Below are 27731 nucleotides of genomic sequence, written 5' to 3'. Positions count from 1 at the left end.
TAAATACGTATTACACTTTGAGTTTTATTCGCACTAAATCATCATGTTTATCATCATCGTCGAGGCAATCTGCAGAGCTTTTCTGGACAAATTCGCAAAGAACAAGTATATAGCAAGAATTAAAAATAATAATGTTTGTGTATAATTATAGGTATATATAAAAACTTTTACAAATTCTCGCCATCGCTCGCGGTTACACTTTCGAAAAAACGTCACACTTTTCGGTTTACTCAAAATAAAAATATCTAAACAATTTGCAAAAAAATTGAATAACAATACCATAAACTCGATTGCTTGCGTTGAGTGTGAGTGTATCTTCGCCGGGGTCTGCTGGGACAGAGGTCTTAAGTAGCTTCACGGACCACATTTACTGGGCCAGCTCCTTCATGCGGTTGAGGGCGCTGCCAGCCTTGAACCAGCCAATCTGCAGGTCGTTGAGGGTGTGGTTCAGCTTGATCTTCTCGACCTTGTCGCCGTTCTTCACCTCGCAATCAACGGGTTTGCCGGGTGCCAGGGACTTCAGGTTAAGCAGGGAGATCTTGCTCGTGGGCTGGATCTGTAATTTAAATAATTTTAAAAATAAGTTACAACCCCTCAAAAGCCTTTACAAACATACCTTATCGTAGTCAGCGGGATTGGCGAAGGTCAGAGGCAGCATACCCTGCTTCTTAAGGTTGGTCTCGTGGATACGTGCAAAGGACTTGACAATGATGGCGCGGCCACCCAGATGACGGGGCTCAAGGGCGGCATGCTCGCGGGACGAACCCTCACCGTAGTTGTCGTCGCCGACAGCAACCCACTTGATGCCATTGGCCTTGTAGTCGCGGGCCACGTCGGGAACTCCACCCCAGGTGCCGTTGCGCTGGTTCTTGATGTTGTTCATCTCATTGTTTTCGTAGTTGGTGGCACCAATGAACATGTTGTTGGAGATGTTGTCCAAATGACCACGGTACTTCAGCCAGGGACCGGCGGCGGAGATGTGATCGGTGGTGCACTTTCCCTTCACCTTGATCAGCACGGTCAAGTCGGTCAGATCCTGGCCGTTCCACTTGTCGAAAGGCTCCAGAAGCTGCAGGCGCTGCGACTTGGGATCCACAGCAACCTTAACATTGTCGCCGGACTAAGAAAATCGGAATATAAAATCAATACAGAAAACTAGGATGAGGAAATGTATAACTCACCGATGGAGGAGCGGCATAGGTGTCCTGGCCGGGATCGAAGCCCTTGGCGGGCAGCTCATCGCCGAAGGGAGCCTTCAGCTTGAACTTCTTGCCATCGGAGCCGGTGAGCTCGTCAGTCAAGGGGTTGAAGTCCAAACGACCGGCGATGGACAGAGCGGTGACCAGCTCGGGACTGGTGACGAAGCAATGGGTGGCCGGGTTGGCATCGTTCCTGCCGGTGAAGTTACGGTTGTACGAGGTGACAATGGTGTTCTTGTCGCCCTTCTTCACGTCCTTGCGATCCCACTGTCCAATGCAAGGCCCGCAGGCATTGGCCAGCACGGTGCCGCCGAACTTGTCAAACACCTCAGAGATGCCATCACGCTCAATGGTAGCACGGATCTGTTCCGATCCAGGCGTCACGTTAAAGGGGATCTTTGACTTCAGGCCGTGGCTCATGGCATCCTTGGCGATGCTGGCACAGCGACCCATATCCTCGTACGAGGAGTTCGTGCAGGAGCCAATCAGACCCACGCGGATGTCCAAGGGATAGCCGTTCTTCTTGGAGTTATCGCCCAGCTTGCTGATGGGATGGCCCAGATCGGGAGTGAAGGGTCCGTTGACATGGGGCTCCAGGGTATCCAGGTTGATCTCAATCAGTTCATCGTATTCGCAGTTCTTGTCGGCGGACAGGATCTTGCCCTGATACTTCTGCGCCTCAGAGGCGATGCCGCCGCGTCCGGTGGACTTCAGGTAGTCGGCCATGCGCTGGTTGAAGGGGAACAGTGAGGTGGTGGCACCAATCTCAGCACCCATGTTGCAAATGGTGGCCATGCCTGTGCACGAGATGGAGTCGACACCCTTGCCGTGGTACTCGATGATGGCGCCGGTGCCTCCCTTAACGGTGAGGATATCGGCCACCTTCAGGATCACATCCTTGGGCGAGGTCCAGCCACTGATCTTGCCGGTGAGATTGACACCGATCACCTTGGGGCACTTCAGCTCCCAGGGGATGTCGGCCATAACGTCGACGGCGTCAGCGCCACCGACACCAATGCACAGGCCACCCAAACCACCGCCGTTGGGCGTGTGGGAGTCAGTGCCGATCATCAGCAGGCCGGGGAAGGCATAGTTCTCCAGGATGATCTGATGGATAATGCCGCTGCCGGGCTTCCAGAAGCCCAGACCGTACTTGGCGCAGGTGCTGGCCAAAAAGTCGTACACCTCCCTGTTCAGGTCCTTGGCGCGAGCCAAATCCTTGGGTCCACCGACCTGGGCCTCGATCAAATGATCGCAGTGCACTGTCGATGGCACAGCCACCTTCTTCAGGCCGGAGGAGATGAACTGCAGCAGGGCCATCTGGGCGGTGGCATCCTGCATGGCCACGCGATCGGGACGCAGACGCAAATAGGATGTTCCGCGCACGATGTCCTGGTTGGCCGGATCGTCCAAATGCGAGTATAGCACCTTCTCGGAGAGTGTCAGCGGCCGGTTAAGGCGACCACGGACCACATCCAGGCGCTTGTTCAGCTTCTCGTACGGCAGGAAGACGTCCGAGTCGAACTTGGACAGGGCCACCTTGGAGGCGGTGTAGCAGGAGGCGTGGAACTGGCGCACCACTGGGCCATCGGCCACCACATGCTTGCCCAATCGGCACACCTGAAACGGAAGAGCAGGGAATGAAATATTGTAATCCCTGGTGTGAGTTTATCTTATCTTATTTATTATTATAAAAATGTTAAACATTTATGTAATTCAAATATTATTTATGTATATAAGAGAATCAAGAGACTATATATTACAAAGTTAAGGCCGTTCTAGAGATCCTTTTTCATAAGGAACATCTGAACATTGCCTTTCTTAAATTAATATTTAAAGAAAAGGTTTGATTACTGAATTACTTTCAAAATTTTCCCCTCTCAGTGTCAGAATAAACAAATCAAGATCAATCAATTAGCACTTAGTCACAAAACATAATTTAATTGTCATGAAAAGTACAGTGATGTCTCCCTAATTTAAGAAATCTAAATCATATTTATCAGCTAAAAATTGGTTTTCTGGGGGACAGACCGTACTCCTGCTGATTTGATTGATTCGATTGTTTGGCAGCCGTAATAAAAACACTTGATTCTCATGTCACGAGCCCTCTTTACTTTAATTAGATTGAAACTGCTTTATCAGGAAATGTTCAAATCTCAATTAGCAGTGATATTTAGAAGGTGATGACGCTTCGTACAAAATAAACCAGAAATTAAAGGTTGGACTAAAAACTTCTATACTTTGATGATTAATCTAAGTTCCGCAAAAAATAATTAAAATGCTTTTTTGTTTTGTTTGTTTCCCAATAATAAACTGCATGGGTAATACATCTTTGTTATCTAGGCTTTAAAAAGATTCCTATTTTTAAAGATAGTGTGTGAAACAAAAATTAGACAATGCCTACTGGGTACTTGGTAAGCGAGTGTTTTATTTTGGATGTCATAAATTTAAGCTACTCAATTTCAAGTACCTCTCTGGGAGATTTTTTTCTTTATGGGTTTGTTTTCTTTTTCTAGAATTTCTGGAAATATTTCACGAAGTTGTGGAAATTTTGTAGGGTCTCAGAAGTTGTTTGTTTTTATACCTCTGCAGCGTATTTTAATTTTAGTTGGAAGCTTAAATCGCTATGAAGGACCCTATAAATCATACATATTATTGATCAGCATCAATACAGAACTCAATCTAGCCATGTCCGGCCGAAAAAAATGTTTAAAATTTTTTTCATTTTTTGAAAATTTTAAAGGGATTAAAATGTTTAAAAATTTGTAAAAATTTTAATTTTTATTAAATTATTAATTGAGTATGCAGATTTATTAATCTAATAAAAAATAACATACGAAAGCTTTTTAAACTTGGTCGATTGGTTGAAAAAATTGTCATATTAAATTATAGATTCAAAGAATTTGATTTGGTTCGATCATATAGTTTAATTGCAAACTGCAAGGATATCAACATCGCCTTCCCGAAATGTTATTTTTTTTTTGTTGAAAAAGTCAATTACAACACGTAACATATCTGGAACTTTTTGAAATAAATAAAGATCAGACTTAATCTAATCTTAATAATAATTATTCTTCAGAATTTATGACTTTATGGCCATTACTAGGAGCTATGGAAATTTTTATAAAAAATGTTTATGCTATATAACTGTATTTTGCGATAAAATAAATGAATATATTTATTTACCTTTTTAGAAAATATTAAAAAAAAACGTATAAACATATTTATTTATTGAATAAATCGATTTCTTTTCGGAACAATTAATTTATTATTTTAAAGAAGTGCAATTTTTGTATTTATTTTCATGAAGAAACTCTAGAAAAAAACGACAAATAAGTAATTACTCGAGAACATAGCAATAATATTTATAGAGAAAACAGCTGTGAAAAGCTAAATAGTTTTTGCATAGATAATGTCCACTTAAAGACCCCTTAAATGGCAATATATTACAAATTTGTTTATAGCTGCAGCCACTGCAATGCATTCGAATTAACCAGAGCCACGTGACGCAGCCAAACAAAAGGGAATAATTACGTCAAATAGGTCATTAACTTGTTGTCAAGTTTGCGAATACCCAGTACAGTGAAGTCTTCTGGCCGTGGAAAAACCCCACTCGACGAGGGGCAATGTACGGTCCTCGCTCCAGTCCCCCCCACCCCCACCTGTGCGCGTGATGACCGAGTTGGAGAACAGTATTAATTTAAGCTATAATTTTAGTACGGAACACTATCGGAGTGTAAGTAAACCTGTCACAGATAAGACGAAGCTGCTGTTGCCCCCAGAAGATATATGCTATGGGCTCCTGGTTAAATAACTGCTTATGTAAATGGGCAGTGCATCCGGACCGCAGCGAATCTCTGCTAATTGGTGAATGCTCTCGTTTTCACGGATGCTCCAGATCTCTGCCCTGGACGCAGGGGCAAGCGTCGCAGCCTGGGACGGTAGCCGAGAATCACAATCACAATGTACGTACACTCGGTTACCTAACAACTTTTGATTTCGTTTTTAGGTTAGAAAAGCGCTGTGCGCAAAAAATTCGCGACTCTTTGCTGCCTAACTTCCTTCGCTAATTGCTTAAAATCTGCACATGGATTGCCATTAATTTTTTGCGTATTTTTCGCAGTGTTCCAGTCTTTATCAGGGGTCACAGCACAGCTTTGATTTCAGGTGTTTATATATAGTTTTTTTTTTTTTCGTTGAATTTTGCACGGCCGATGGAGGCGGGTGGCTCCAGAACAGAACGTACCTGTGCCTGGGCGCTCATCAGTCTTGCAGCCATGGTTCGCGTCCTATTTAGGCGATACTCAAATACGTGTGACACTCGTTGGAATTGATATTTCAGCACAACACTCAAGCCCTCATCAAAATTTTCAGCCCTCTCAGCCGGAAGATTTTAATGCAGACTGAAGTCGCAAGCAGTGCCAGTGCTGCCAAGCCCCCAAAATATCGAACAGGGGTGATTTGCCTAAGGCGCTTTGCAGCACTGGCTGCTCCCATTTGTTTGCGTGGGCGGGAGAGTGACAATTCCCAACAACTGTGCGAATAATAAATAAGTTCGGATGGGAAAATGTTTGGCCAAGCGCAGTCGGCACTAGTCCTGACCCAAACGCGATGTCCGAGCGTCGAGGTGTGCACGAGATACCCGGGGAGTACCAGCCAGTGCCCAGACAACCCAGCCTAGGAGGAGAACCAACTGCATCCACTTCGTGCTGCCGGCGTCCCAATTGCAATTATCAAATCCGGAATGGGCAGAAGGTGTGCTGCTGCTGCGGCCACGGCTACATCATACCCGTGTTTATACTCTTCGTCTTGGTGATGATTGTCCTGCTGTTGCCGTGGGAGACCATCCACCGAAACGAGACCGCAAAGAGCCCCGTGCCCGTGGACACCCCGTTGCCATGCCAACTCGAGCTGGTGGAGAGCCTGCCTATCGGACTGAACTACAGCAACGTTGAGGGTACCCACCCTCGTCTGAGGAGCACATTCGAAGCTTGGCAGCTGCTGCTGGGCAGGGCAAAGACATCGCTGGACATAGCCGCGCCCCACTGGACTTTACGGGGAGTGGATGTCAACGACAGCAGCACCGAGCCCGGCGACCACCTCTTTCAGCGTTTGCTGGCCAACGGGGATGTGGGTAGACCAAAGCTGCGCATGCGAATCGTGTTAAACCGCAGCCAGGACAGTCTGTGGCATGCCGATGCCCGAATCCTGTCCAACTACGGAGCAGCGGAGGTTGTGGGAATCAATTTCCTAGGTTCGAAGCTATGGCTGGCAGACGGCGAGCACTTCTATCTTGGCAGCGCTGACATGGACTGGCGTTCGCTCACCCAGCGCAAGGAGCTCGGTGTCCTGGGCAGGAATTGTCCGCATATGGCGCAAGATCTGGCCAAGATCTTTAAGACCTATTGGTACCTGGGCAACAATGAGGTGCCTGACTACTGGCCCTGGATCTATCAAACGCACATCAATCAACGGCGGCCACTGCTGCTGAACATTAATAAGAACCACACAATGCGTGCCTATCTGGCCACTTCACCACCTGGACTCTCGCCCACTGGCAGGACCCACGAGCTGGATTCAATTATAGGCGCCATCGATTCGGCCACCGAATTTGTATCTATATCCTTAATGGATTACTCACCGATATTGAGGAGCGGCAAGAAGGTGGAGTATTGGCCTTACATCGACAATGCCCTGCGGAGAGCTGCCTTGGAGAGGAGTGTGGCCATCAAGCTGCTCATTTCTTGGTGGAAGTACTCGGATCCGAGCGAGGATTTTTTCCTGAGATCACTGCAAGCGCTAAACAAGATGCGGGAGGAGGTAGACATACAAGTGGCAAGTGTAACTAAGTAGTCGCCAAATATATTAGCTTATGGTGTACCTTTTTTTAGCGCCGCTTTGTTGTGCCCACCACCGATGGGCTGGAGAAAATCTCCAGCGGAAGAGTCGCCTCCAATTCGTACCTGGTCACCGATGAAATAGCCTTTATAGGATCTGCCAGCTGGTCAGGCGAGCGTTTTATGTACTCAGCGGGAGTGGGGCTTCTCCTACAGGACATGGACTCCAACAACAACAGCTTGCGATCCGATTTGCTGACCATTTTCCAGAGAGATTGGTTCAGCCCCTATGCTGTGCCCCTGAAACTGAATTTGCGAATTTGAATCTAGCTGTCAAACAACACTTTGCAACACTGCCCAGCAGCCATCAGCTGTTCATGTCATAACAAACGCCAGACCTAACCTCAATCTTTCGCAGCTAAAATAAATGTACAATTTTTTCTAGTCTCGAATAAAATTCAATAACTCAAATAAAGTATGGCCAACAAGCCGACACGCGATGTGCTCGGCATTATCTTCCAGAACTTCTGGAAGTCCCTGAAGCCGCGTCAGTTTCGCGGCAACTACATTGGCGAGGACTACTTTGGAAACAAATACTTTGAGATTCCTGCAAATCCTTCGATCGGCAAGCGAAAGCCCTCGAGATGGTTCGAGCCGGCAGATAAGGATGCCTTCGACCAGGAGTTAACTGCCGAGTGGGAGGCGTGGCTGCGGGGCCGGCGCGAAGAGCCGCCCACACGGGAGGAGCTGGTAAAGAACCTCCAGATAATGGACATGAAGAAGCGTAATGCCGCCGAGCTGGAGGCCACATACGCCAAGGACAAGGACGACAAGGCGCTACCCAAGCAGGTGGAGGGGCCCACCATTGGCACCTTCCCCAAGTACAAGGAGTACGAGTTTATTCCCGGCAAAGAGCCGCCCGAGAAGTAATTTGCGTAAAGATTGTTATTTTTAAAGAATTTAATGTGTAAATATAGTTAAATGATCTTAAAATATTCTACCAATCGTTTAAGTCCAAGTCCTTAACTATATCCACGGCTCCACCGGCCTCGTCGTAATCATCAGCAGCAGGCGCGTCCTCAGTTGGCTGGGATTTCTGCTTCTCTTTCTTGGCCTTCTTCGATTTAGGCTGTTCCACCTCTACTTCCAGTTCCTCCTCCTCGTCATCTTCGTCATCTGAACCCATAGGCAGGCCATCATCGCTATCATCCTCTGAGTCCGAGGGGAACAGCTCCACCTCGCCCTTCTCATTGCGAACCGGCACTCCTGTTTTAGCGGGCAGTTTCTTCAGCTTGGGCACATCATAGTCCGCATTGATCTCATCCGTCTGCGCCGCCTGTCGGCGCTTCTTGGTCTCGTGCGTCTTCAGCCAGCTGGCGTAGTAGATATCCAACGGTGTGCGCTTAAGGCGAAGCTGGTGCTCCCAGGCGGCCACCGCCTTGGCGTCCTTAATGTCAAAGTTAACGCTGCTCTTGCTGCGCTGCTGCTCAATGAAGCGACCGCTCTCCTGGACCTTCTCCAGCAGCTGCTTCAGTTTGCGAGAATAATTGGGGTTGCGACAATCCTTCAAGTACGCCTTTAAAGCCATTACTGTTGGCACAACCAGATCGCTGAAGGCCAGCGAGGTGGACTCGTGGGCGAGGTACTCCAGCAGGAGGCCACACACTTGCTCGATCACTTCATCTCGGAAGCCGTTCTCCGCCAACTGGGCTTTGTTCAATCGGAGGACACAAGTGAACTGCAGCGGTTTCATAGACACAGCCGTGTGCTTACGATTAAATGTGTTGCTCTTGAGAACCTCCACGATTAGGGGCAGTACTGGCACGTACGTGTTCGTTTCCTTGGACAGGGAAATGAGCGTCTGCAGACAATGGAAGCGCAGCGGGAAGTACTGAGCGGTGGGTATCAGACGGATCACGCCGGTGGCAATGGTAACCAAGGGATAAACCAGGGGTTGCAACTGCGGTTTGTTGGCACTCGCGCCAAGGAGATCCGCCCACAGGCGTACAGAATTGATAAACTGCCAGTTGTACACCGCCTGGAAGCTGTCCTTCTTCTTTAGGATCACAGCATTTCGCAAATGAATGGCCAACTGTCGGATGTAGAGAAAGGCGTGCTGGTAGCTGACATTCAGGTCCAAGGCGAACATCTCCACCAGAGATCGACGCATAAAGTTGATTCCGGGTAGAGTGTTTGGCGACACGAACTTTGAGTTCCTTACGTAGGCCAAGTACATGGCTTTCAGCACGTGATTTAGCATAGTGGCCTGGAAGGGATTCAGTACTTTAAAGAGAGTTACTAATTGAGATTATGTTTACAACTCACCTGCTGCTTCCTGGTTATCTTCAGGATGCAAAGAAAGGCCAGCACTCGCACGGTTTCATCACCTGTTGCCCAGAGAACGATCAGGCGCTTTAAAATGGTCTTGCCCAGAGCTGTAAAGGGCACCACCATTCCGGCCATTTGGTGCAGGTGCTTGAGAAGCACACCCAGGATGTTTGCACTCGACACCTGCTCCACCAGGCGGATCAGATCCGTGAGATAGTAGCGCAGGCAGCCGCGCACCTTGACCCACTTTTTGTGCTTGTGCAGCGGCAGGCTGCTGTTAGGTTTCACGCCCAGAACTCGGATAATGGCCGGCTGCAGATGGAGCACGCACAGTTGAATAACTCCATTGAAGGCAGCGGCACCTACGACCTTAAAGGCGGCGGCATTGGGCTGATTCTCCCCGCCATCAGCACCGTCTGCAGAGATGCTAGCCAGGGCCGAGTTGAAAGCCTGAATAACCTTACGCACAATGTCAATGGAGACGTTGGCTTGGCCCAACTGCTGTTCCCACTGACGCAGCAGGTTAAGGGTGACCTTTTGGGTACCGCCAGTGGTGGCCTCATCCTCCTCCTCGTCCTCGAAGTCGCTCTCATCGCTGGCCACGGCCAAATCGTCGCTAGGCTTGTGGTACTTCTCTTCGTTCTCCTCATCGTCGTCGCTCTCTTCAGCAGCTTCCGACTTGTTTTTTTCTTCCTCCTCCTCGTCCTCATCCTCGTCTTCGCTGTCGGAAAGATTAAATTCCAGCAGCTTCTTGTCGTTCTTTTTCAGGAAATCGTAGAACTCTGGATCAATGTCCTTTAGTCCCTCCAGCTCCGCCTTGTAGCTTTTCTTGGCTCCTTTCTTTGCTGGCTTGACATTCTTAACAGGTGCTGCAGTCTGTTTGGATTTCTTAGCTAACGCTTTGGTTTCGGGGGCTTTGTCGGCCTTCTTAGCCACCGCTTTCTTAATGCCATCCTTTTGCGGCTTCTTTTTGCTGATTCCCGGCGTGGCTTTGCCCAGAGTTTTAACCTTTTTCAATTTCATTTTTCCCACGAGCTAAACTCTAAAACAAAATAAACGCACGTGTGCCGCGCCGATAATGAAACAAAATTCTGCTATGATTTTGGCCTACACGGCAGCTGGGCACACTTAAATAGCCTCATGACACAGCGTTGCCAAACTTTAAGAAATCACAGGCTTTGTCGTGCTGGCCTTTTCCGCAGTTTAATATGTAGGAAAAACCAATCTTCCCCGGAAAAACTCCGAAAACCCCATGAAAAAACTCTGGAAACATTTGAATCCTTAAAAACCATATAGGTAAAAAATATATCCAAAGTGCCATCTCTGCAAAGCTCAAGCGAGTTGGCAGCTTCGGTTCTTGTTGTTGTTGCGACTTTCAGGCTAAATCTTTATTTGTTGCAATTGCCATTTTTGCTTGCAGTTCGTATCGCGGTGCCAAGGGGAGGTGGATAATGGCACGTAAGGCCCACAACTACCACATGTACAACGCCATACCCGGCGGTATGGAGTCGGACGAGGAGGAGCTGGAGGACTTGATGCAGTGCCTGAAGATCAAACGCCTGGCAGACATCACAACAGGTGCCGGGATCAATGGTCGCAACTTCGACGCCACACTAGACGCCGAGGCGGAGGAGTTCTTCAAGGTGTTCCGTGAAAAGTGGAACATGTACAGCAAGAAGAAGTCGCCACATTTGTGCAAGGAGTTTGGCAAGGCGCTGATGAGCCACCCGGAGCCGGCACTGCTATTGGCTTTGAAGATATTCGCCAATTGTCCCGACAGCAGCAATGTAAAGCCCAAGAGCTTGTCGCACTTCGTGCTGGACACCGTGTGCAAGCTACATGAGGACTACCCGGAGCTGCTCTTCGAAAAGGACTGTGATCCAAATACCAGTATGATTGCCTTTAACTTTGTGAAACTGTCGGGCCTGCTGAGCCTCAACAACGCTGTGATCCATGCCTACAGCCTGCGCCAAATACGGGAGCTGCTGCTACCCAAACTGCGCGAACTGCTAGAGGCGGGGCACGTTAAGGAGGTAACTCAGTGGACCATAAGCCTGCAGCTGACGCATGAGTTCGACATGATGGACCTGGCCTTTCCGTTGATTGCGGTCGAGAAGCTGCCGCTGGCCGAGGAGTACCTGGACCATGCCATCGAGCAGCGGCTGCCGTTCGTTAAGTTTCTCGACTCACTGCTCCACAAGGAGAAGTCGGTCTTCCAGCTCTGCGAGCATCTGCTGGGTCGCTACAAGAATCTCAAGGTCTCCCACAATGTGCTCAGCTATCGACCCATTTCTAAGATAGTGGCGCGGCTGGCCAAAAAGTACGGTTTCGACGACGCCGTGACGCCGAACTACAAGTTCACCAAGACGTGCAGCTACCTTCACTACCTCTACCGTGAGTACGAGAAGACGCGCATCAATCTGGCCAGTTTCCGGGAGCTTGTGAGTGTCCACGCCTATGACTATGCCTTGTGCAAGGACTTTGTTAGCTATTTGGCTGGCGCACAGGCTCATTCAGAAGCTATTTACTGGTATAAGCAGTTTAAGCTGAACCCAAACGATTGCCCGATGGAAATCAAGTCGCAGGTGTCGCGGAATGGCTCTACGCAGTTGAAAAATCGAGGACCTGATGCCGACGACGAGGTCAGCCACTGCGCGGCCAGTGGCTGTGATATGTACCTGACCATGGACCTGCCGGACGAGTGCCTGAACATTGTGGACACGGCGGCGCAGTTTGAGCGCATGTTAATCCATCTGCAGAAGGAGCGCATCATTTACCTGGACTCGGAGTGGATGCAGAACGTGTGCGGTGCCAGCCAGCTATGCGTGCTGCAGATAGCCACCGGACACAATGTCTATCTGATCGACTGTCTGGCCCGGGAGACTCTCCGTGCGGAGCACTGGCGCTCGCTGGGCGCCAATATCTTCAACAACGTTAATATCCTGAAAGTGGGCTTCTCCATGGTCAGTGATCTCAGCGTCCTGCAGCGCTCACTGCCGTTGCAGCTGCGCCTGCAAATGCCACACCATTACCTGGACCTGCAAAATCTCTGGATAGAGTTGAAAAAGCATCGCTACGGGGTGGAGCTGCCCTACGGTAATGTGAACAGAGCTGGCGATGCCCTCACCGATCTCTCACTGGTGTGCCTTGGCAAGAAGCTGAACAAGTCGAATCAGTGTTCCAACTGGACCAATCGTCCGCTGCGTCGCGAGCAGATTCTTTATGCAGGTAAGTTTGGAGCTATAACTCTCCTACATAGCTACTAATGAGTTCTCCTTTTCAGCCATCGATGCCCGCTGCCTGCTGCTGATCTATAACACGCTTCTGGCTCGCGTGTCCTTCATCAATGTGGCCATTGAGAAGAGCATTGCTAGCAACAATTTTTTGAGACGCGGTGCCAACCTTAAGTGAGGCCTGCGTGGATCCTGATTCTCACGGCGCGGATGGTGTTTCGACGACAAAGGCAGCGCGTTCGACCGTTCGCCCAACCTAATCTTAGTGCAAACATTAAAGTTGAAAAGTATTTAGCGTACAATTACCGAGGCAGCTTAATCGGAGGTACTTTGTACAAAGGAGATGTTACAAATGAAAAGGAACCGACGATAGATTACTGACGAGAAATGAATTTTATCCTCATTTACTTTATAATTTGGTTTATGATTTACTTGTAAATATTATATACCCTTGCATTATTCCAATTATTCACACAGAGAACACATGTATTATTTTTTGTATTTTCTGTTATGTAGTCGTACAACGAACCCATCTTTATTTACTCTCTCACGCATAATCAAAACTAAATAAAAGCAATGAATAAGATTAAAGAACTTGTGAGGAGTGAACTAAATACTTTCAATAAATTCGGTACCGGATTAAAAGTTTATATAATTAACAAATATAAAACATGTGGAGTGGATGAAGTCTGCTCATTTCAGCATGTGAGCGTAGCCACTGTTCCAGTCCCGCTCAAAGACGTCGCGCAAGTCACTCCTCAGCGTCTTGGTGTGCTCCGTCTCGTGAGTTTCGCTCAACACCAGGCCAATACCGGCAGTGTTCGTGAAGTAGTCGCCGCTCCAGTTTGAGGTGCCTATGTAGGCTGTTCGATCGGTGACCATGTACTTATTGTGGTTGACCCGGGCGTAGGGGATCTTTCCCTGACTCTCATCCTCGGGTACAATAAAGCGACGCTGACAAGAGAATTATAATTATTAGATCTATTTAAAATGTTTTGTAGGTTAAGGAAAAAAAATATTTTTAAACATATTCATATATATATCCATATATCATATATAAATTTACGAAGCGGAAAAAAAATATTTAAAATTTAAAATTTAATTCTAAGCATGTTCTTTCGTTCAAGTGTTATGGCTATTCTTTCCCCCTTTTTAACTCACAATTTGTATATCGATGTTGTCCTCTTTCGATGCCAGATCCTGCAATGACTTCAGGTACTTGTCCTCGCTGGGATTGGAGTGCTTCCACCAGGAGATGAGTAGCTTCACCGCCACGCCGCGCTCCACAGCCGCACGACGCAAGGCATCGTCAATGAAAGGCCAATAGTGATGCCGCTGATCATAGATGGTCAACGGATAATAGTCCATCACTGCGATGTTCACGTAGGTAATGGCCGAATCAATAGTGCTGATTATGGCGTCCAGGTCTTCCGTTCGGCCTCTGGCCGACAGGGGTGGTGGCGAGCTGGAGAGGAAACCCTCCATGGTGGTGTTCTTGTTCACATTTATCTTCATGGGCGACTGGAGGTTGAAATTCGTATTCAAGTTCCAGTTCCAAGACGGAATTCGCGAGTCTTTGGTGTGGCCAAGAATCCAGTAGGCCTCGAAAATCTTTTTCACGTCAAGCGCCAGCGCCCGACAGTTCGTGGCGAGCACACCCATTTCCTTGACCTGGGTGAGGGCCCGCCAATCCATATTGGCGCTCCCCAGATAGAAGTGCTCCTCGTCCACGATCAACAGCTTTGTATGCAGCACGCCGCCGCCGAAAAACTTGGGAAACGACACGCTCACCACTTCAGCAGCTCCATTGCTGGCCAGCTGATTGGTGTCCATGTTAGGAGACACACTGGATGGTTCGCTCTCGGCAATACGGATCTTGATCCTCGGTGTGCGGCTGCCGCCATTTCCGTTGGCCAAAAGCCTGGCGAACACGTCCTCGCCTGGCTGTGTGCTGCTGTCGTTCACTCCAGGCGTGTCCTCTGCTTTCAAAGTCCAATAGAAGGAACCAATGTCCAAGGTTTGCTTGGCGCTGTCCAGCAACTGAAGCCAGGCCTCGTAGGTGCCAAGGAATTGCGGGCTGCCGGCAGGATATGTCAGGTTCTGGGGTATCGTCTCTACCAGTTGTATGTTGCAGTCATACTTGCTGTCGTGCAGACCATGACCTCTGCCCCCGCGCCACTGCTGGAAACGTGGCCGCGGCTGGAAGTACGAGGAGCCGAGGAAAAGGAGCATAAAAACAGACACCGTTAGCATCTGGGCAGCCGCCGGGCTTTCCGGTGCCGGCTTCGGTCGCTCCTGCTGTCCATCCTGGGCGGCCGGAGAGGGGGTGGGGCCACACTCCACATCAGAATCCTGATTCTCGAGCGTCTTGTATTGGGCCATGGTGAAAATACCCGAGATCGGCGATTAGCTGCGTCAATGGCTTGGTTATCTTGTCGATATTGCCAGGTGATAGTCTTCGTTACTCAGTGGTTCTCTCTTGAATAAGCGGTTAAAGAAGAATGATAAAGAACCAATGATCGGGGCAGCAACGGAGAGAGTGATTCGTTCTAATACTTCCTCTCTCACTGTTCGTCAAGGGGTGTAGTCAAAGGGGTTATTTAACGGACAAGTATCCCCTTACTGTCAGGTTTATTTGTATAACACACGATTTCCTTAACATAACTTTACTTTATAGTAATTACAGGCTTTCCTTTTGTTATTCTAACAAATCTAAGAAACCCGCTTCGAAAAAGTTTTTAACGGCGCCCCTGCGGACAACAGTTGCAGCAAAACAAAGTCAGCTGTTCATCTGTCAAAACTTGTTGTTGCACTTCGAAAAATGCTGAGAAATACGTTCTTTGCCAACGCGTAAATTAAAACAAAGAAACTGTAGCAATATGATATTTACTTACAGTTTTTGCATTCCAGAAGGCTGAGGCAACTGCCGGCAGGTGTTTTGGCACGAAGTTCCGCGAGGAACAGCAGCACAACGACGACGTCTCTCGATGCCGGCACTGAGAAGGAAGTGCGGCATCATGAGAACCAGGCCTCCGACTGGTGGAATCAGAACGGATCGATGGGGGCACTGCATGCCCTAAACGAGATTCGGTAGGTTCGAGAAAGTTCCATTTGTTTGGATGATATAACAGTGTTATAATCCACAGAGTTCCCTTCATCAGAGATGGCATCGTTTCGCGCGGCACAGTGGAGCCTGGTTATGTAAATACCACCAAAGTGCTCAAGGGACAGCGAATTTTGGAGGTCGGATGTGGCGGCGGTCTACTAACTGAACAACTTGCGCGACTAGGCGCCCAGGTTACAGGTATCGATCTTGGCGAAAAGCTTATCGAAGCGGCCCGTGATCACCTGAATAGCTTCAGTCCGGAACTGGCCAGCAATGTTATATACAAAATAGAGCCGGTAGATCAGCATGCCAAGGGCAATTTTGAGTGCTACGATTCTGTGATTGTGTCTGAAGTGCTGGAGCACGTCGACGATAAGGTGTCACTGCTGGAGGCCAGTGTACGCACTTTAAAGCCTGGCGGATCTATTTTTATCACCACTTTGAACAAGACTATCCCCTCTTGGTTCGGTGGTGTTATATTGAGCGAATATGTACTGAATCTGGTGCCAAAGGGCACGCATCATTGGGAAAAGATGATTTCGCCACTGGATGTTCAGCGGATCTTGGATACAAGTAGGTCTTCCCTTTGATAAGACCTTAGCAAGAAAGGCTTTAATGTTTTTAGTTGTACAAAAAAATAACCCTTCTTGCTTTAGCTTTTCCAACTTCCTTCAACGCTTTTTATTGAATCCTTATCAACCCATTTACAGTGAACTGCCAGACGGTATTGGTGAATGGCAGCACCTACGACTTTTGGAGCAACACATGGCGTTGGATCAACAATACCCAGATGTGCTACGCCCTTCAGGCGGTCAAGAATAAGAACGCCTAAGCGAGAGGATTCACTTGATATCGTATATTTTAGGTAACTAGTGCTAGTTTGGTGTATGCAATAACTTAAGAGTAAACAACTAATCGTCATCCTCACGGGGCTTCTTAAACTGCTGTTTCGTCTGGGGATGTTGACCGGGTCTACTGGCCTGCTGCTTTCGCTTGAAGTTCTTTTTGGAGGTGAACTTCTTGGCCATGCTGTCGGTGACAGTTGGCGCCTTGTTGGCATAGTAGGCCTTTGCCATATCCTTGTCGGAAACCTCCTTGGGCTGCTCTGGTTTGGAATGGGCCTGCTTCTCTGCTAGCTCCTGCTCCATCAGCAGTTCAATTTCAGGGTTCATGCCCCGAAAGCTGAGGCGTCCGTCAATTAGGCCCTCGCATATGGCGTAGCTGCATTCTACGATGAAGTTAGAGCTGGAGTTGATCATCTTCTCGTTGATCTCGTTGGAGTATAGTGCTCGACTCTGCTCGTCGTCCGCCTCCCTTGCCACTTTTACTTTGGTGCGCTGCATGAACTTCATGTCCAGGACACCTCGCGACAGACGTGGCTTTATTTTAGATGACATTTTATAAAATATAATTATATTGGACAGAATATCGGAGCTGCAGCTCCAGGCACGTTTAATTTTTTTCACAAGCAGAATGTGCGAACAAAACAAAGAGGAAAAAAGTGGCAGTGTTGGAAAGACCGATGGGAAGTGGCAAGACAACGTGGCGCGCCCTCGTGTTTTTGCGATATTTAAAATAAATATTTAAATTATACAGGTTCAGTAGGCTAGTTTCTCATTTTGGCACTTATTAGAAAACATAAAATATCAAAAATATGCCTAAATTTAGGAGTTCCTCCAAACACCACTCATTGCGCCGCTCTCGCATAACCAAGCCACGCCGAAAACATGTACATGTAATTGATCCATGTGAAATATTTCGCGACAGGGGTAATTTGTTAACCATGATACGGTTCTATGCCGGCCATGAGTGCCTTTGGAATTGTCAGGACGAAGATTACTATAACGAAAGGAAAAAAATGGAGCTTTGGTGCTGGTTAACACGCCAGTTCGGCGGCAGACTTTCCCCATCTCACGTTGAATACCATATGAAGTATTTGCACGCGAAGGCTTTGCAGGTATTCAAGCGGATGGACAGATGCCGACGGATGGGTCTCCGGTACCGCAGACCGACCTTTGACCTTCTGGATGAATTCAATTTCCTGCTGCAGGACCCAATGCCTGAAGAATCTTTATCCAATATTACTGCACAAGAAGTACTCCAAAGTCATGTGAACTTCTGCGGATCAAGGGAAGCTTCATTTAAGGATGAGCTAAATGAGTTCTGCAAAGAATTAAAGAAGCAGCTTAAGCTTTTGCCGCAAAACACTTGTCGACTTGTACAAAGAAAAGTCTCTTTTATCTTGGAAAGCTTAAAAAGTGAAATTCAATTTTATGATTGTGAATCCTCAGTCTATTGGTTTCCTAAATGAAGAATTTGCGAGCGTATACAGTTGAATTACATGGAGATCTTTCAAGAAATAGAAGCTAATATTCCATTTGAGTCTAAAATATTCGTATATCGTTGCGAGGAAGTTCTTGCAATTACAATACAGCGTGATCAGAGATACATAAATAAAAAAGCTGCAGGAGGACCCTCAAAAACCAAACCTGTAAATATAAATTTGTAATAAAATAAGTGTAAAAAATTGCTACGCAGTTGTTCAAAATCCATTACAGTGTTGGGGAGTGTGCAAAACATATCGATAGCACGATAGAGTGTTGCAAAGATGCGGCGTCGCTTTAGCACACTACTCAGGGGTAGAATAGAGGGAGAATGAAAAAAGTGACATAAATGGCGGAAACCTTCAGCGCCAACATTCGTATTTAATTTGGACTAATTTCGCACTATTTTGCGTTGCTTAAGTATTGAATGCTGAGTGCAACCACACAACGAGTTACCAGAACGGAAAAATTGTTTTCGAAGCGACCGCAGACCATGTATAAGCGCAAATCGACGACTATTGTTAAAAGAGACAGCAGCTCCGCAGCGGCGGGCTCCTCCACAATGGTGATGATAATGGGCGGCGGCGGCGGTGCCGGCAACGTGGACATGGACGGACCCCAGACGCCCACCAAGGTGTACGAGCCCATCGGCATGGACACATCCCAGGATATACACACGCCACTCAAGTCACCGCACTCGCAGCCCGGACAGCAGCGTTCCGTGGGCTCGCTGGTCTTGCTCACACAGAAATTTGTGGATCTCATGAAGGCGAACGGTGGCACTATAGATCTGAAAGCAGTAAGTTGACACAATACTCTATAAATACCATGCTGAGCCACGCTTTATACAACCTTCTATATATTGCAGGCTACCAAAATCCTGGATGTGCAGAAGCGGCGTATATACGATATCACCAATGTGCTGGAGGGCATTGGCCTAATTGATAAAGGCAGACACTGCTCCCTAGTGCGCTGGCGGTAGGTTTTACACAGCTAATTTCCATTTTAGGTCGCCAGTTGGAAAATTAGGAAAACTAAGTGGAGATATGTATAACTTGTTTTTTTATAGAAGACTTTCAGGGGAATTGATGTATAACTATAACTGATAGTCGTCATTTTATCTAAGCCGTTCTCCTTTGTATATAGCGAGAACATTTTCATTTGGTGTAGGAACAATCTTTAAAGTGGGTAGTTCAAACAGCAACTTTATTTTCCTGTTACTGTTAATATAAGTTTCCACATTCATTATCAGCAACATTAATTTAATATTTCATTTCTTTTAGCGGTGGGGGCTTCAACAATGCCAAGGACCAAGAGGAATACGAGGAGGCGCGTGACCGGACCAATCACTTGAAACTGCAAGAGGACGAGTTGGACAAACAATTGGAGTACGCACAGCGAAATCTGCGCTATGTTATGCAGGATCCAGCGAATCGCTCGTATGCGTATTTGACCCGAGACGATCTACTGGACCTTTATGGAGATGATTCCGTATTTACTATACCGAACTATGACGAAGAAGTTGAGATACAGCGAAATCAGGTAGGTCGAAAAGCTAACTTGTTAGTATGGGTTGGTATGATAAAAAGGCGTGCTTGGAAATGTATGATAAAATTAACGTAGGTCTCAAATGTAAGTAAATTTATAAAAAGCAATTCCATAGTGCTTTTATCCTTATGTAAACTATACGAAACCTGCATGTTTAATTGGACGCTTCAACTTCTCTTTGCAGAACGAACTGAGCGTATCGCTGGATAATGGCAGCACCATCGACATTCGGTTGGTAACCAACCAGGGCAAGAGCATAGCGAGTCCGCACGATGCGGACGGTTTCTTCGACTACCGACGCCTGGACACACCCTCACCCTCAATGTCGTCACGCTCCAGCGAGGATGGCAAGGGTACGGGGACCACGGGGAACGTGATCACCGACGAGCACACGTACTCATGCAATCCCGACATGAAGGATGATATGAAACTGCTTGAGAACGAACTGACGGCAAAGATAATATTTCAAAATTACATGACCGGGCATTCGCTGCGACGGTTCTATCCCGATGACCCAAATTTAGGTGAGTTTCTCCAATGGGTCTTATTCACACCTGTGATTTCTAACCACTACCATTTGTGTTGTGTAGAAAACCCGCCTCTGGTGCAGCTAAACCCACCGCAAGAAGACTTCAACTTTGTGCTGAAAAGCGACGAAGGCATCTGCGAGCTGTTTGACGTACAATGCTCCTAACTGCACGGACGGGGGGACTTACACATAATAATGACTGTACAATTACACTGCAAATGGCCGCGAGCATTGTGCAAATATTTATGATTAGTACAATTCTGACCTTTGATTCGTTTATATACCGTGTAGAAATTTTAATTAGCTTAATTCCAATGTAATTTCGTCAGATTAACATTTAATCCAATAAATTCTTTGCAGTGCACCCATTTAGCGGGCGTATTTGCTTATTATACACCTTTTATAACAAAAAACCATAGACGCTGTATTGTGTTGTAGAAATTTGTTGTTTTAGAAAATGAGAACCCCGTAGACAATGTTTTTTTATACTCTTTCAAGGTGTTATAATTTTAGTCATATGCTTTGAACTTGACGAAGGAGTCATTTCCGACCCTATAAATCATATTCTTAATCAGCATTAACAGGAGAGGATATCTAGCCATGTCCGGTTGGAAAACATTTTTTCAATTTAAAAAAAGAAAGATAAGGGGTTACATTGTTAAAATTTTTTAAATATTAGAAAAAAATTGATTAATGGTAAATTGAGTATGCAGATTTATTAACCAGATAAAAACTAACAAAGCTTTCCGAATGAAAATTAATGCGTTTTTGGCTTAGTTATGCATTTTTAAAACTTTGATTTAAAAAAAATATAAAATATACATTTAAAATATTTATACAAAAACAATCAAAGAATGCGAATAAATAAATTTTAGTCCTAGTTATGAAAGATTTTCAATTCGATCTTAAATTCAATTGTAAAAGAAAAAAATATCAAAAGACGCGAAAATTCAAATTTTCAGGTATTAATACGTTTATCAGTGCGACACGTTTTTATCTTTACATTGTAAAAAAATTTTAGTTTCATGACAACGCCTGATTTGAATAACACCACCTGGTCTCATTATTGTAACTCTTCATGGTCACACTCGGAAAGTACCGCAAACTTTTGCAAGACGTCGTGTGAATAAGAATTAGAGCGAAATTTTAAGAATGCGAAAACGTGATAGGTTAGGATGCTGGCAACAGCTTTTAACGCTAGTGGGCGTTCCCTCACTCTCGGAGAAGGAGTGGGCCAAGTTATATAAGTATTACTTGCAGAGCTGGAAGAGAATTCATTACATCAAGCTCGACAAAGTATGTGTGACACTTTTTTTTTTGTCCTCTTCTGTTCACCGAATGATTTGCTTTTTCCCTTTAACAGAACGCTCTTCCTGCTGCAGATGTAAACCCTATAATCGGACGCCATAATGTCACGCAGCCACCGGCTGATGTGGCTTCTGCTCCTGGAAGGCACATTAATGCGCCAGCGGGTCGCTCAGTCAGTCCCATCAAGCGCCGGAATACTGTGGCGCAGAAATCAGCTCCCCCAGTCTACCCCATCAAGCGCCGCAATTCTCTTGCACCGCTATTATCTTCCTCAGTCGCTTCCATGCAGCGCCGCAATTCTCTGGCACCGCAATTATCTTCCTCAGTCGATCCCATGAAGCGCCGCAATTCTCTGGCACCACCATCTGCAGGAGCAGCTCCCAAAAACCTAAAACGTAAAAGCTCTATGGCTGCTCACGATTGCGATACCAGTCATCAAACAGATCTGTTGCTCAGTCCGATTAAACGCACCGACTCGGTGATCTCCGTATTCGAAAATATCGATTCCAATGGTTTCAATAGTCCCATGCAGCGCCGGGACTCGATTGGTTTGGATCAATGGATGAAACCAATAAAATCAATATCACCTTTGGCTCCCAGCCCCATTATGCGCCAAGACAATGTGGTATCAGGTCTAGGGATAAATCGGAATCGGGACTCCTTAGTTACATCTTCGCCAATGTTAAAATCGAAAAAGTTAGCGCGCAAGGCACTGAAAAAGCCGAAAAGCGCCGTAAAGCATGTAACTGGATCGGGCGACGATCTAGATGAGGAGATGTCGCTATCGACTTGGAAGAAATACATTGACCAGCGTAAGGCGTTAGACACAAAGACCTTGGAAAGCTCCGAAAATGGAATTCCACCTCAGAAGGTTAATAATAATAATATTGAAATGGATACGCCTGTGAAGCGCAAGAGGGGTCGCCCGACTCGCGAGGAGAAGGCTAAGCGACTGGAGGAGAACCAAGTGCCAAAGATGCATCAAGCTTCGGACCCTTTGAAGGAGCCACAACAGGAGAAATCAATTCCTGACGTAGAAGCATCAAAGAATCAAGGACGAGTAGCTCAGCGCCATGACGCACCTATGGAGCCGCAGAAAACCGCCTTGCAGCCCACTACAATAAGTCTTTCACCACAGACGACCAAGACCCATCAGTATTCCAAACCGCCCCAACAGAAGTCAGAAGCCAAGCCAACATGTCAGTCAACTTCTTCAGTCAGCGATCAGGAAGGAACGGACATCACCATACTTTCAAATGTTGTCGTACCACCCGCTGTAAGCTTTTTTATGTTCATTAAGTCACCTAACTCCCTTTCCTTCTCACAGATCATAGATGAAGACGCGATCCTACCGGCCCACATGCCAGTGCATGCAATAGATTTGAAAAGTCCTTCCAAAGTTCCTTCCGAAGATAAAGAAGAGAAGGAAGACGAGCAGGGAGAGGGTATGGAGAAGGAGAAGGACGAGGACGAAAACTCGCGACCAAACTCGACAGAGAACGGGATCATCAGAGAAAACGACCGTTCAATGTACAAAAGTATTTTCTCAATCGATGAAGAGGAAGATGAACAGCTCTTGGCCAAGCAAATGGGCTTCGTTTTAAATGACTTGGAGGCAGAGGAGCAGCTAATCGACGATGTAATGGATCTAACCAGGACCGTTGGCGGCGAAGAGGGTGATAAGGATGCCCTGGACATGGATATCGACCTCGACCTACTGGTTAAGGACGACAACATGACCAACCAGATGGCGCTGATTGACCCGCAGCCCGAGATGTCTTTCGATCAATGTCTGGAAGCAATAGACACCAAGTTAAACAGTCCCAAAAGAGCGCCCAGCTCGATAGACCATCAGCTAACCAATGCTGCCGAGTTTATCGAGGAGCTATCAAGTCGGCCGCCTGTAGATGTGAATGCGGACAAGTCGAACCTAATGTGGCCGTTCATGGACGAAGATGAGGTGTTAGACTACGAAGCTGACAACGATGTGCTAACGCTGGTTGTCTCTTCGGATGAACTGGATGACGAGGACCCAAGTAAGTCCCCTAAACCCGAACTGCAACCAAAGGGAATTGATAAACCCGAAATCCCGAATGCGGAAAAACCGAAGAACTTTCGGATACCCCGGATAAACCCAGAGCTGCTGCAAGCACAACCATCCGTCATGCATTCCCTGTACTTACATGAAAATGAGGAACGCAATGGGGAGAAAATAACCCAAGATGTGCGCCTAAGGCGGGAAGAGGCAAGAATTGCCAGGCGTCCAAAGGAATCAATGCCCCGGTTTGCACCTCCCTATCGGCAAACTCGCGAAAATTATGTTCCCGAAGACTTGCCGCAGCCGCTGTTTGGCCCCCAAGACTTGGCTCCTCCGCAGTTTGGTCCTGATGATTTGGCTCCGATTTGTGCCCCGCCCAACAACAGGGAAGAGACAAACTATCGGCAACCTCTTGTCGCATCGCAATATTCCCCGGGAACCTTTATTCCAAATTCTGAACCGCTCGGTAACAGGGATTTTCTCGCCGAAGTGCCACACCAACGGCATCCTCCCGGAGCATCCCAATATGTGCCACAAAACTTGACCACCAGCTGCAGGAATACTTGCCCCGCCGAAGTACCGCTTCTCAGCCATCAAGGCATTGGTGCCAAGCATTGGATGATGGAGATCTTTGGAGTTAAGTGCCTTAGGTATTTAGAAAACAAATGCCTGGTGGCTAACTGTGATCATACGTTGAGCCCCGTGGGTGAAGTCGAGAGGCGCCTCCTCAGTATGCCAGAGGAAAGCCTGGTTCATACATACCGACAGGCACTGCGCAGCTCCTACATATTCCAGCGGTATTTTAAGTGCTTTGCGAATATCTTTGAGCGTCGCAAACTCGGCAAGCACCTGCTGCAAATGCTGGTCAACAGCCGGCTGTATCGAAACTTAACAGTGCACATTGTTGAGTACGTTTTTTCAGCCCTCAAACGTTCTGGATTGGAGCGCGAGGCCACGAATTGCATGATGACGGATCTCTGGATGCCAGACAAGGCACACAAGTTCAGTGAGTTGACGTTGGCAATATTGAATATATTAAAAACGGTCAACTGGCAGGACTACATCGATCAACTTGTAGATCTGCACGAAACACACAAGTTCTTGTTATCCGACGAATTAATGGTCCGAATAATGAAGTGGGCAGATGTTACGAAGAACGAAGCCCTCCAAAAGAAAGCCATGATGATGCTACTCGCTGACATGGGCACGTATTCTCGGTCTCCGACTCTCATGTCCCTTGTCGACAGGTTCTCCAACCCCGATCCAAATCCGAACTTACATCAGCTGAGGGCAGGGTCCGTGCCAGCCCTTCCTCGGATATCACCGGCACAACAACAGCTCATCCCGCAACAAGATCGACTACTTGGAGTAGGTTCGAGTCCTTCCCTCCTTAGGAGATTTTCGACAAGTGGACACCCTCAACCATTTCCAGCATCGAACTGGAACCTGCCTGGAGCAGGTCCTGGTCCATCGCTTATAAGGAGTAATCCAGCTCATACGCCACATTGGACTCACACTGCTAGTTCCAATGCTTATCGCGACCTGCCTGGAGCAGGTCCTGGTCCATCGCTTATACGGAACTCTCCGCTACTTGGACATCATCAGGAGCAGCAGGAGTATTTAACATTGCTCTCGAGAAGCCAAGGGGATAATGGGAACAGAGCCGATGACCCGTTTTGCAATTACCGCAGTAGTTTCCAGTAGGATAGTTTTTTTTTCAGTCAAATGTAGTTATGTACCCCATTATAATATAATTCTCTATATATATATATGTGACCTTAGGGAGATGACTCCCTGCAGTTAAATGGACGATTTTGATATGATCATATTGAAGTTTCTTTGGGATTAAACCCATTGTTTATGTTTCATAATATGTACTTACAATTATAAAAGTGTATAATTATTGCGACACTTAAAAGGAATTTTGTCTTGCTTGCAAGAAATTCTGTTTGTGAAGTTTGTAGAATCAGAATTCCTAAATATAACCAAAAAATTATGTACAATTATGTTTTCTGTTTTATTATGGCATTAAAGTAGTTTTAAATAAAATAGTCTTAAGAATATAGTGTTTATTTCCTATCTCCGTGGCTTCCCACCCTTGTTCCAGTTCTTTTTGCCAAAGCTTTTCTTGCCGCCGGCTCCTCCTCCGCCCTTGGCACCACCGCCACCCATGGGCTTCATGCGCTTTCGGGCTCCCGTAAAGTGCTCCGAATCGTCGTGGTTGTCCCCGCCGCGCTTGTGTCCACGACCACCCTTTGTATCCTCCAGATCCTTCAGCTCCAGTTTCGCCGTGCGCTGAGCCTCGGCCACACGCTCTTGCAGGGCCATCACTTCGTCCTCCTCGCACTTGTACAGAGGCAGCTGCTTGCCCAGCAGGTGCTCGATGCGCTGGTACAGCTCAATGTCGTACTGACTGACCAAGGTGATGGCCTTACCAGAGCGTCCCGCTCTCGCCGTTCGTCCCACGCGATGGATGTAGTCTTTACTGTGCGTCGGTATATCAAAATTCACTACCACATCCACATGAGGGATGTCGAGACCTCGTGAGGCCACATCCGTGGAGATGAGTATGGAACGGTTCTTGGCCTTGAACTTATTTAAGGCGGCCAGGCGCTTGTTTTGCGACATCTGTCCGTGGAGGGGAATGGCGGCCAGCCCTAGGGCACGGAGCATCAGCACAGTCTTTACAGTGTTGTTGCACGTGCTACAGAATATCATGAAGCTGTTGCCCGCCAGTTCGTTGAGTATGTGCACCAAGTACACGTCCTTGTACTTGACCGGAATGAAGAGGTAGGATTGCTGCAGCTGCTCCACAGTTTGGTACTTATTGGAAACCTCCACCTTAACGGGATCCTTGAGGGAGGCGCGTTGCAGCTTCTTGACCTTCTTGGTCATGGTGGCGCTGAACAGAAACGTGCGTCGCTCGCGAGGCAACACCTTCAGGATCTTGTCCAGTTCCACCTCAAAGTCCATGTTGAGTATACGATCCGCCTCATCCATCACCAAGTACTTTATGGCTTTCAGATTGAAGCCCTTCATGTTCTCCAAGTGATCCACAAGGCGACCTGGAGTGGCGACGATAATGTGGGGCTTCTTGGCCAGCTGCAGGCCCTGGGCCACCATGTCCATGCCGCCCACAACCACACAACATTTGATGCCAATGCTGCTGCCTAGAAGAATGCAGAATGAGCTTGAATTAGGTTATGTTACATACCGAAACAAACACTAGCTTTCGAAGGTATTTATGCTCAGAGGTAGTGACGAACAAGAAATAATAATTTCATATTTTCGTTTTATAAACAAAATCAAAACAGGTTTAACATCATTGTGAAGGGAAGACATCTATAAAAAACCAAAAGGAGACACTCACCAAGCGCCTCGAACTGCTCGCCGATTTGGAAGGCCAGTTCACGTGTGGGCGTCAGTACCAGTGCAAAATATCGCTGCGGGTTCTCGAGGAGCGCATGTAAAATGGGCAGAGCGAAGGCACCAGTTTTGCCGGACCCAGTTTCCGCCAGACCTATCACATCTTTGCCCTGCAAGGCCACCGGAATTGCCTCACGCTGGATCTTTGAGGGCGCCTTCCACTTAAGTTCGTCGCAGGCTTTGCACAAAGTCTCGTTGAGGCCCTACAGAGCACAAGGATTATTATCTCTACAATGATGAGCGAGTCCTGGGCAACGTACGAGATCCTTCCAAGTCAGCTTTTGCTCCTCGGCTTGGTGATCATGGTCGTTTTCCTCTTCCCCGGAGTCACTTGCAGCATCTTCGCCGCCACTCTGCGCCTCCTCATCACTGCCCTCGTATTCTTCTTGATCGTCCTCCTCGCCACTTAGTTCCTCCTCCTCTTCGTCGCTGGTTTGCAGCTGCTCCTGTTCGTCTTCTGAAGTTTCCGACATTTGAAGTTGGCCAAATATGTCGCTATTCCGGTCCACGTGGTTTTAATATTTGTATGCCTTTTTAATATTTTTCTATGGTCACTCTAAATACCGAAGCTGTTATTTAACATTTTACATCCAACAGCCCATAAAAACATTTTACACGTTTACAGAGACATGGGATAGAACTCTCGCGTTTGGAGTTAAATTAACAGAGTTCTTTCTCGTTGGCTGTCGTATGTCGGTCGTTGTTGGTTGCTGAAAATATATCAAAATCTCAATACATTGACATCATTTAGTATTTTGGATCTATTTTTGCTCACTCTGAATTCCGAAACTGTTATTTAACATTTTACATCTCACACCTAAAACTATTTTAGACGTGGTAGATTTCTCGGGTGTT

The 27731-nt window shown here is 47.1% G+C and overlaps 11 protein-coding genes across 13 annotated transcripts; 6 read left to right on the top strand and 5 right to left on the bottom strand.

Annotated features, from left to right (window-relative positions):
- Nucleotides 1-4: 4 nt before the first annotated feature.
- Nucleotides 5-5896, bottom strand: mAcon1 (Mitochondrial aconitase 1). Its single transcript, XM_020956835.2, has 4 exons — nucleotides 5446-5896; nucleotides 1182-2819; nucleotides 617-1120; nucleotides 5-556 (listed from the first exon to the last, which is right to left on the bottom strand). Exons 1-4 carry the CDS (start codon nucleotides 5476-5478, stop codon nucleotides 368-370), a joined length of 2364 nt encoding a protein of 787 aa, XP_020812494.2. The 5' UTR covers nucleotides 5479-5896; the 3' UTR covers nucleotides 5-367.
- On the top strand, nucleotides 5542-8031 carry LOC110187449 (5'-3' exonuclease PLD3). The gene is made up of 2 exons (XM_020956838.2): nucleotides 5542-7034; nucleotides 7091-8031. Exons 1-2 carry the CDS (start codon nucleotides 5811-5813, stop codon nucleotides 7358-7360), a joined length of 1494 nt encoding a protein of 497 aa, XP_020812497.2. The 5' UTR covers nucleotides 5542-5810; the 3' UTR covers nucleotides 7361-8031.
- On the bottom strand, nucleotides 7437-10473 carry Noc2 (Nucleolar complex protein 2). The gene is made up of 2 exons (XM_020956837.2): nucleotides 9362-10473; nucleotides 7437-9302 (listed from the first exon to the last, which is right to left on the bottom strand). The coding sequence occupies exons 1-2, from the start codon at nucleotides 10385-10387 to the stop codon at nucleotides 8034-8036; spliced, it is 2295 nt and encodes a 764-aa protein (XP_020812496.2). The 5' UTR covers nucleotides 10388-10473; the 3' UTR covers nucleotides 7437-8033.
- On the top strand, nucleotides 7514-8031 carry LOC110187450 (NADH dehydrogenase [ubiquinone] 1 alpha subcomplex assembly factor 2). Its single transcript, XM_020956839.2, has one exon. It carries the CDS (start codon nucleotides 7514-7516, stop codon nucleotides 7964-7966), a length of 453 nt encoding a protein of 150 aa, XP_020812498.2. The 3' UTR covers nucleotides 7967-8031.
- A 54-nt stretch (nucleotides 10474-10527) lies between the features above and the next one.
- On the top strand, nucleotides 10528-13191 carry Nbr (exonuclease mut-7 homolog). Its single transcript, XM_020956809.2, has 3 exons — nucleotides 10528-10660; nucleotides 10785-12592; nucleotides 12648-13191. Exons 2-3 carry the CDS (start codon nucleotides 10816-10818, stop codon nucleotides 12773-12775), a joined length of 1905 nt encoding a protein of 634 aa, XP_020812468.2. The 5' UTR covers nucleotides 10528-10660; nucleotides 10785-10815; the 3' UTR covers nucleotides 12776-13191.
- A 33-nt stretch (nucleotides 13192-13224) lies between these two features.
- On the bottom strand, nucleotides 13225-15635 carry Pld3 (Phospholipase D family member 3). Its single transcript, XM_020956811.2, has 3 exons — nucleotides 15492-15635; nucleotides 13759-15075; nucleotides 13225-13551 (listed from the first exon to the last, which is right to left on the bottom strand). The coding sequence occupies exons 2-3, from the start codon at nucleotides 14977-14979 to the stop codon at nucleotides 13291-13293; spliced, it is 1482 nt and encodes a 493-aa protein (XP_020812470.1). The 5' UTR covers nucleotides 14980-15075; nucleotides 15492-15635; the 3' UTR covers nucleotides 13225-13290.
- On the top strand, nucleotides 15050-16644 carry Coq3 (ubiquinone biosynthesis protein COQ3, mitochondrial). Its single transcript, XM_020956812.2, has 5 exons — nucleotides 15050-15226; nucleotides 15284-15447; nucleotides 15508-15687; nucleotides 15744-16276; nucleotides 16414-16644. Exons 2-5 carry the CDS (start codon nucleotides 15419-15421, stop codon nucleotides 16533-16535), a joined length of 864 nt encoding a protein of 287 aa, XP_020812471.2. The 5' UTR covers nucleotides 15050-15226; nucleotides 15284-15418; the 3' UTR covers nucleotides 16536-16644.
- On the bottom strand, nucleotides 16545-17239 carry Mpp6 (M-phase phosphoprotein 6). The gene has a single exon (XM_020956813.2). The coding sequence runs from the start codon at nucleotides 17098-17100 to the stop codon at nucleotides 16615-16617; it is 486 nt and encodes a 161-aa protein (XP_020812472.2). The 5' UTR covers nucleotides 17101-17239; the 3' UTR covers nucleotides 16545-16614.
- Nucleotides 17240-18304: 1065 nt separating this feature from the next.
- On the top strand, nucleotides 18305-20951 carry E2f2 (E2F transcription factor 2). Its single transcript, XM_086832484.1, has 5 exons — nucleotides 18305-18826; nucleotides 18896-19005; nucleotides 19311-19569; nucleotides 19760-20099; nucleotides 20166-20951. The coding sequence occupies exons 1-5, from the start codon at nucleotides 18455-18457 to the stop codon at nucleotides 20267-20269; spliced, it is 1185 nt and encodes a 394-aa protein (XP_086688610.1). The 5' UTR covers nucleotides 18305-18454; the 3' UTR covers nucleotides 20270-20951.
- A 194-nt stretch (nucleotides 20952-21145) lies between these two features.
- del (deadlock) lies at nucleotides 21146-25456 on the top strand. 3 transcript variants are annotated; one of them, XM_086832469.1, is made up of 3 exons: nucleotides 21146-21400; nucleotides 21468-22688; nucleotides 22740-25456. In XM_086832469.1, the coding sequence occupies exons 1-3, from the start codon at nucleotides 21257-21259 to the stop codon at nucleotides 25152-25154; spliced, it is 3780 nt and encodes a 1259-aa protein (XP_086688595.1). In that variant the 5' UTR covers nucleotides 21146-21256; the 3' UTR covers nucleotides 25155-25456. The 3 variants fall into 3 exon arrangements, with proteins under 3 accessions (XP_086688595.1, XP_020812492.2, XP_086688596.1); XM_086832470.1 differs by having other exon boundaries at nucleotides 21147-21400; nucleotides 21468-22670; XM_020956833.2 differs by having other exon boundaries at nucleotides 21468-25456.
- On the bottom strand, nucleotides 25449-27599 carry pths (probable ATP-dependent RNA helicase DDX47). Its single transcript, XM_020956832.2, has 3 exons — nucleotides 27137-27599; nucleotides 26821-27079; nucleotides 25449-26620 (listed from the first exon to the last, which is right to left on the bottom strand). Exons 1-3 carry the CDS (start codon nucleotides 27347-27349, stop codon nucleotides 25527-25529), a joined length of 1566 nt encoding a protein of 521 aa, XP_020812491.2. The 5' UTR covers nucleotides 27350-27599; the 3' UTR covers nucleotides 25449-25526.
- Nucleotides 27600-27731: the final 132 nt, after the last annotated feature.

Source organism: Drosophila serrata, unplaced genomic scaffold (assembly GCF_035046125.1).
Source record: "Drosophila serrata isolate PLE 108 unplaced genomic scaffold, ASM3504612v1 contig_249, whole genome shotgun sequence".
NCBI lineage: Eukaryota > Metazoa > Arthropoda > Insecta > Diptera > Drosophilidae > Drosophila > Drosophila serrata.
Note: the sequence above shows the minus strand (reverse complement) of the source record. Positions and strands in the feature narration are given on the sequence as shown.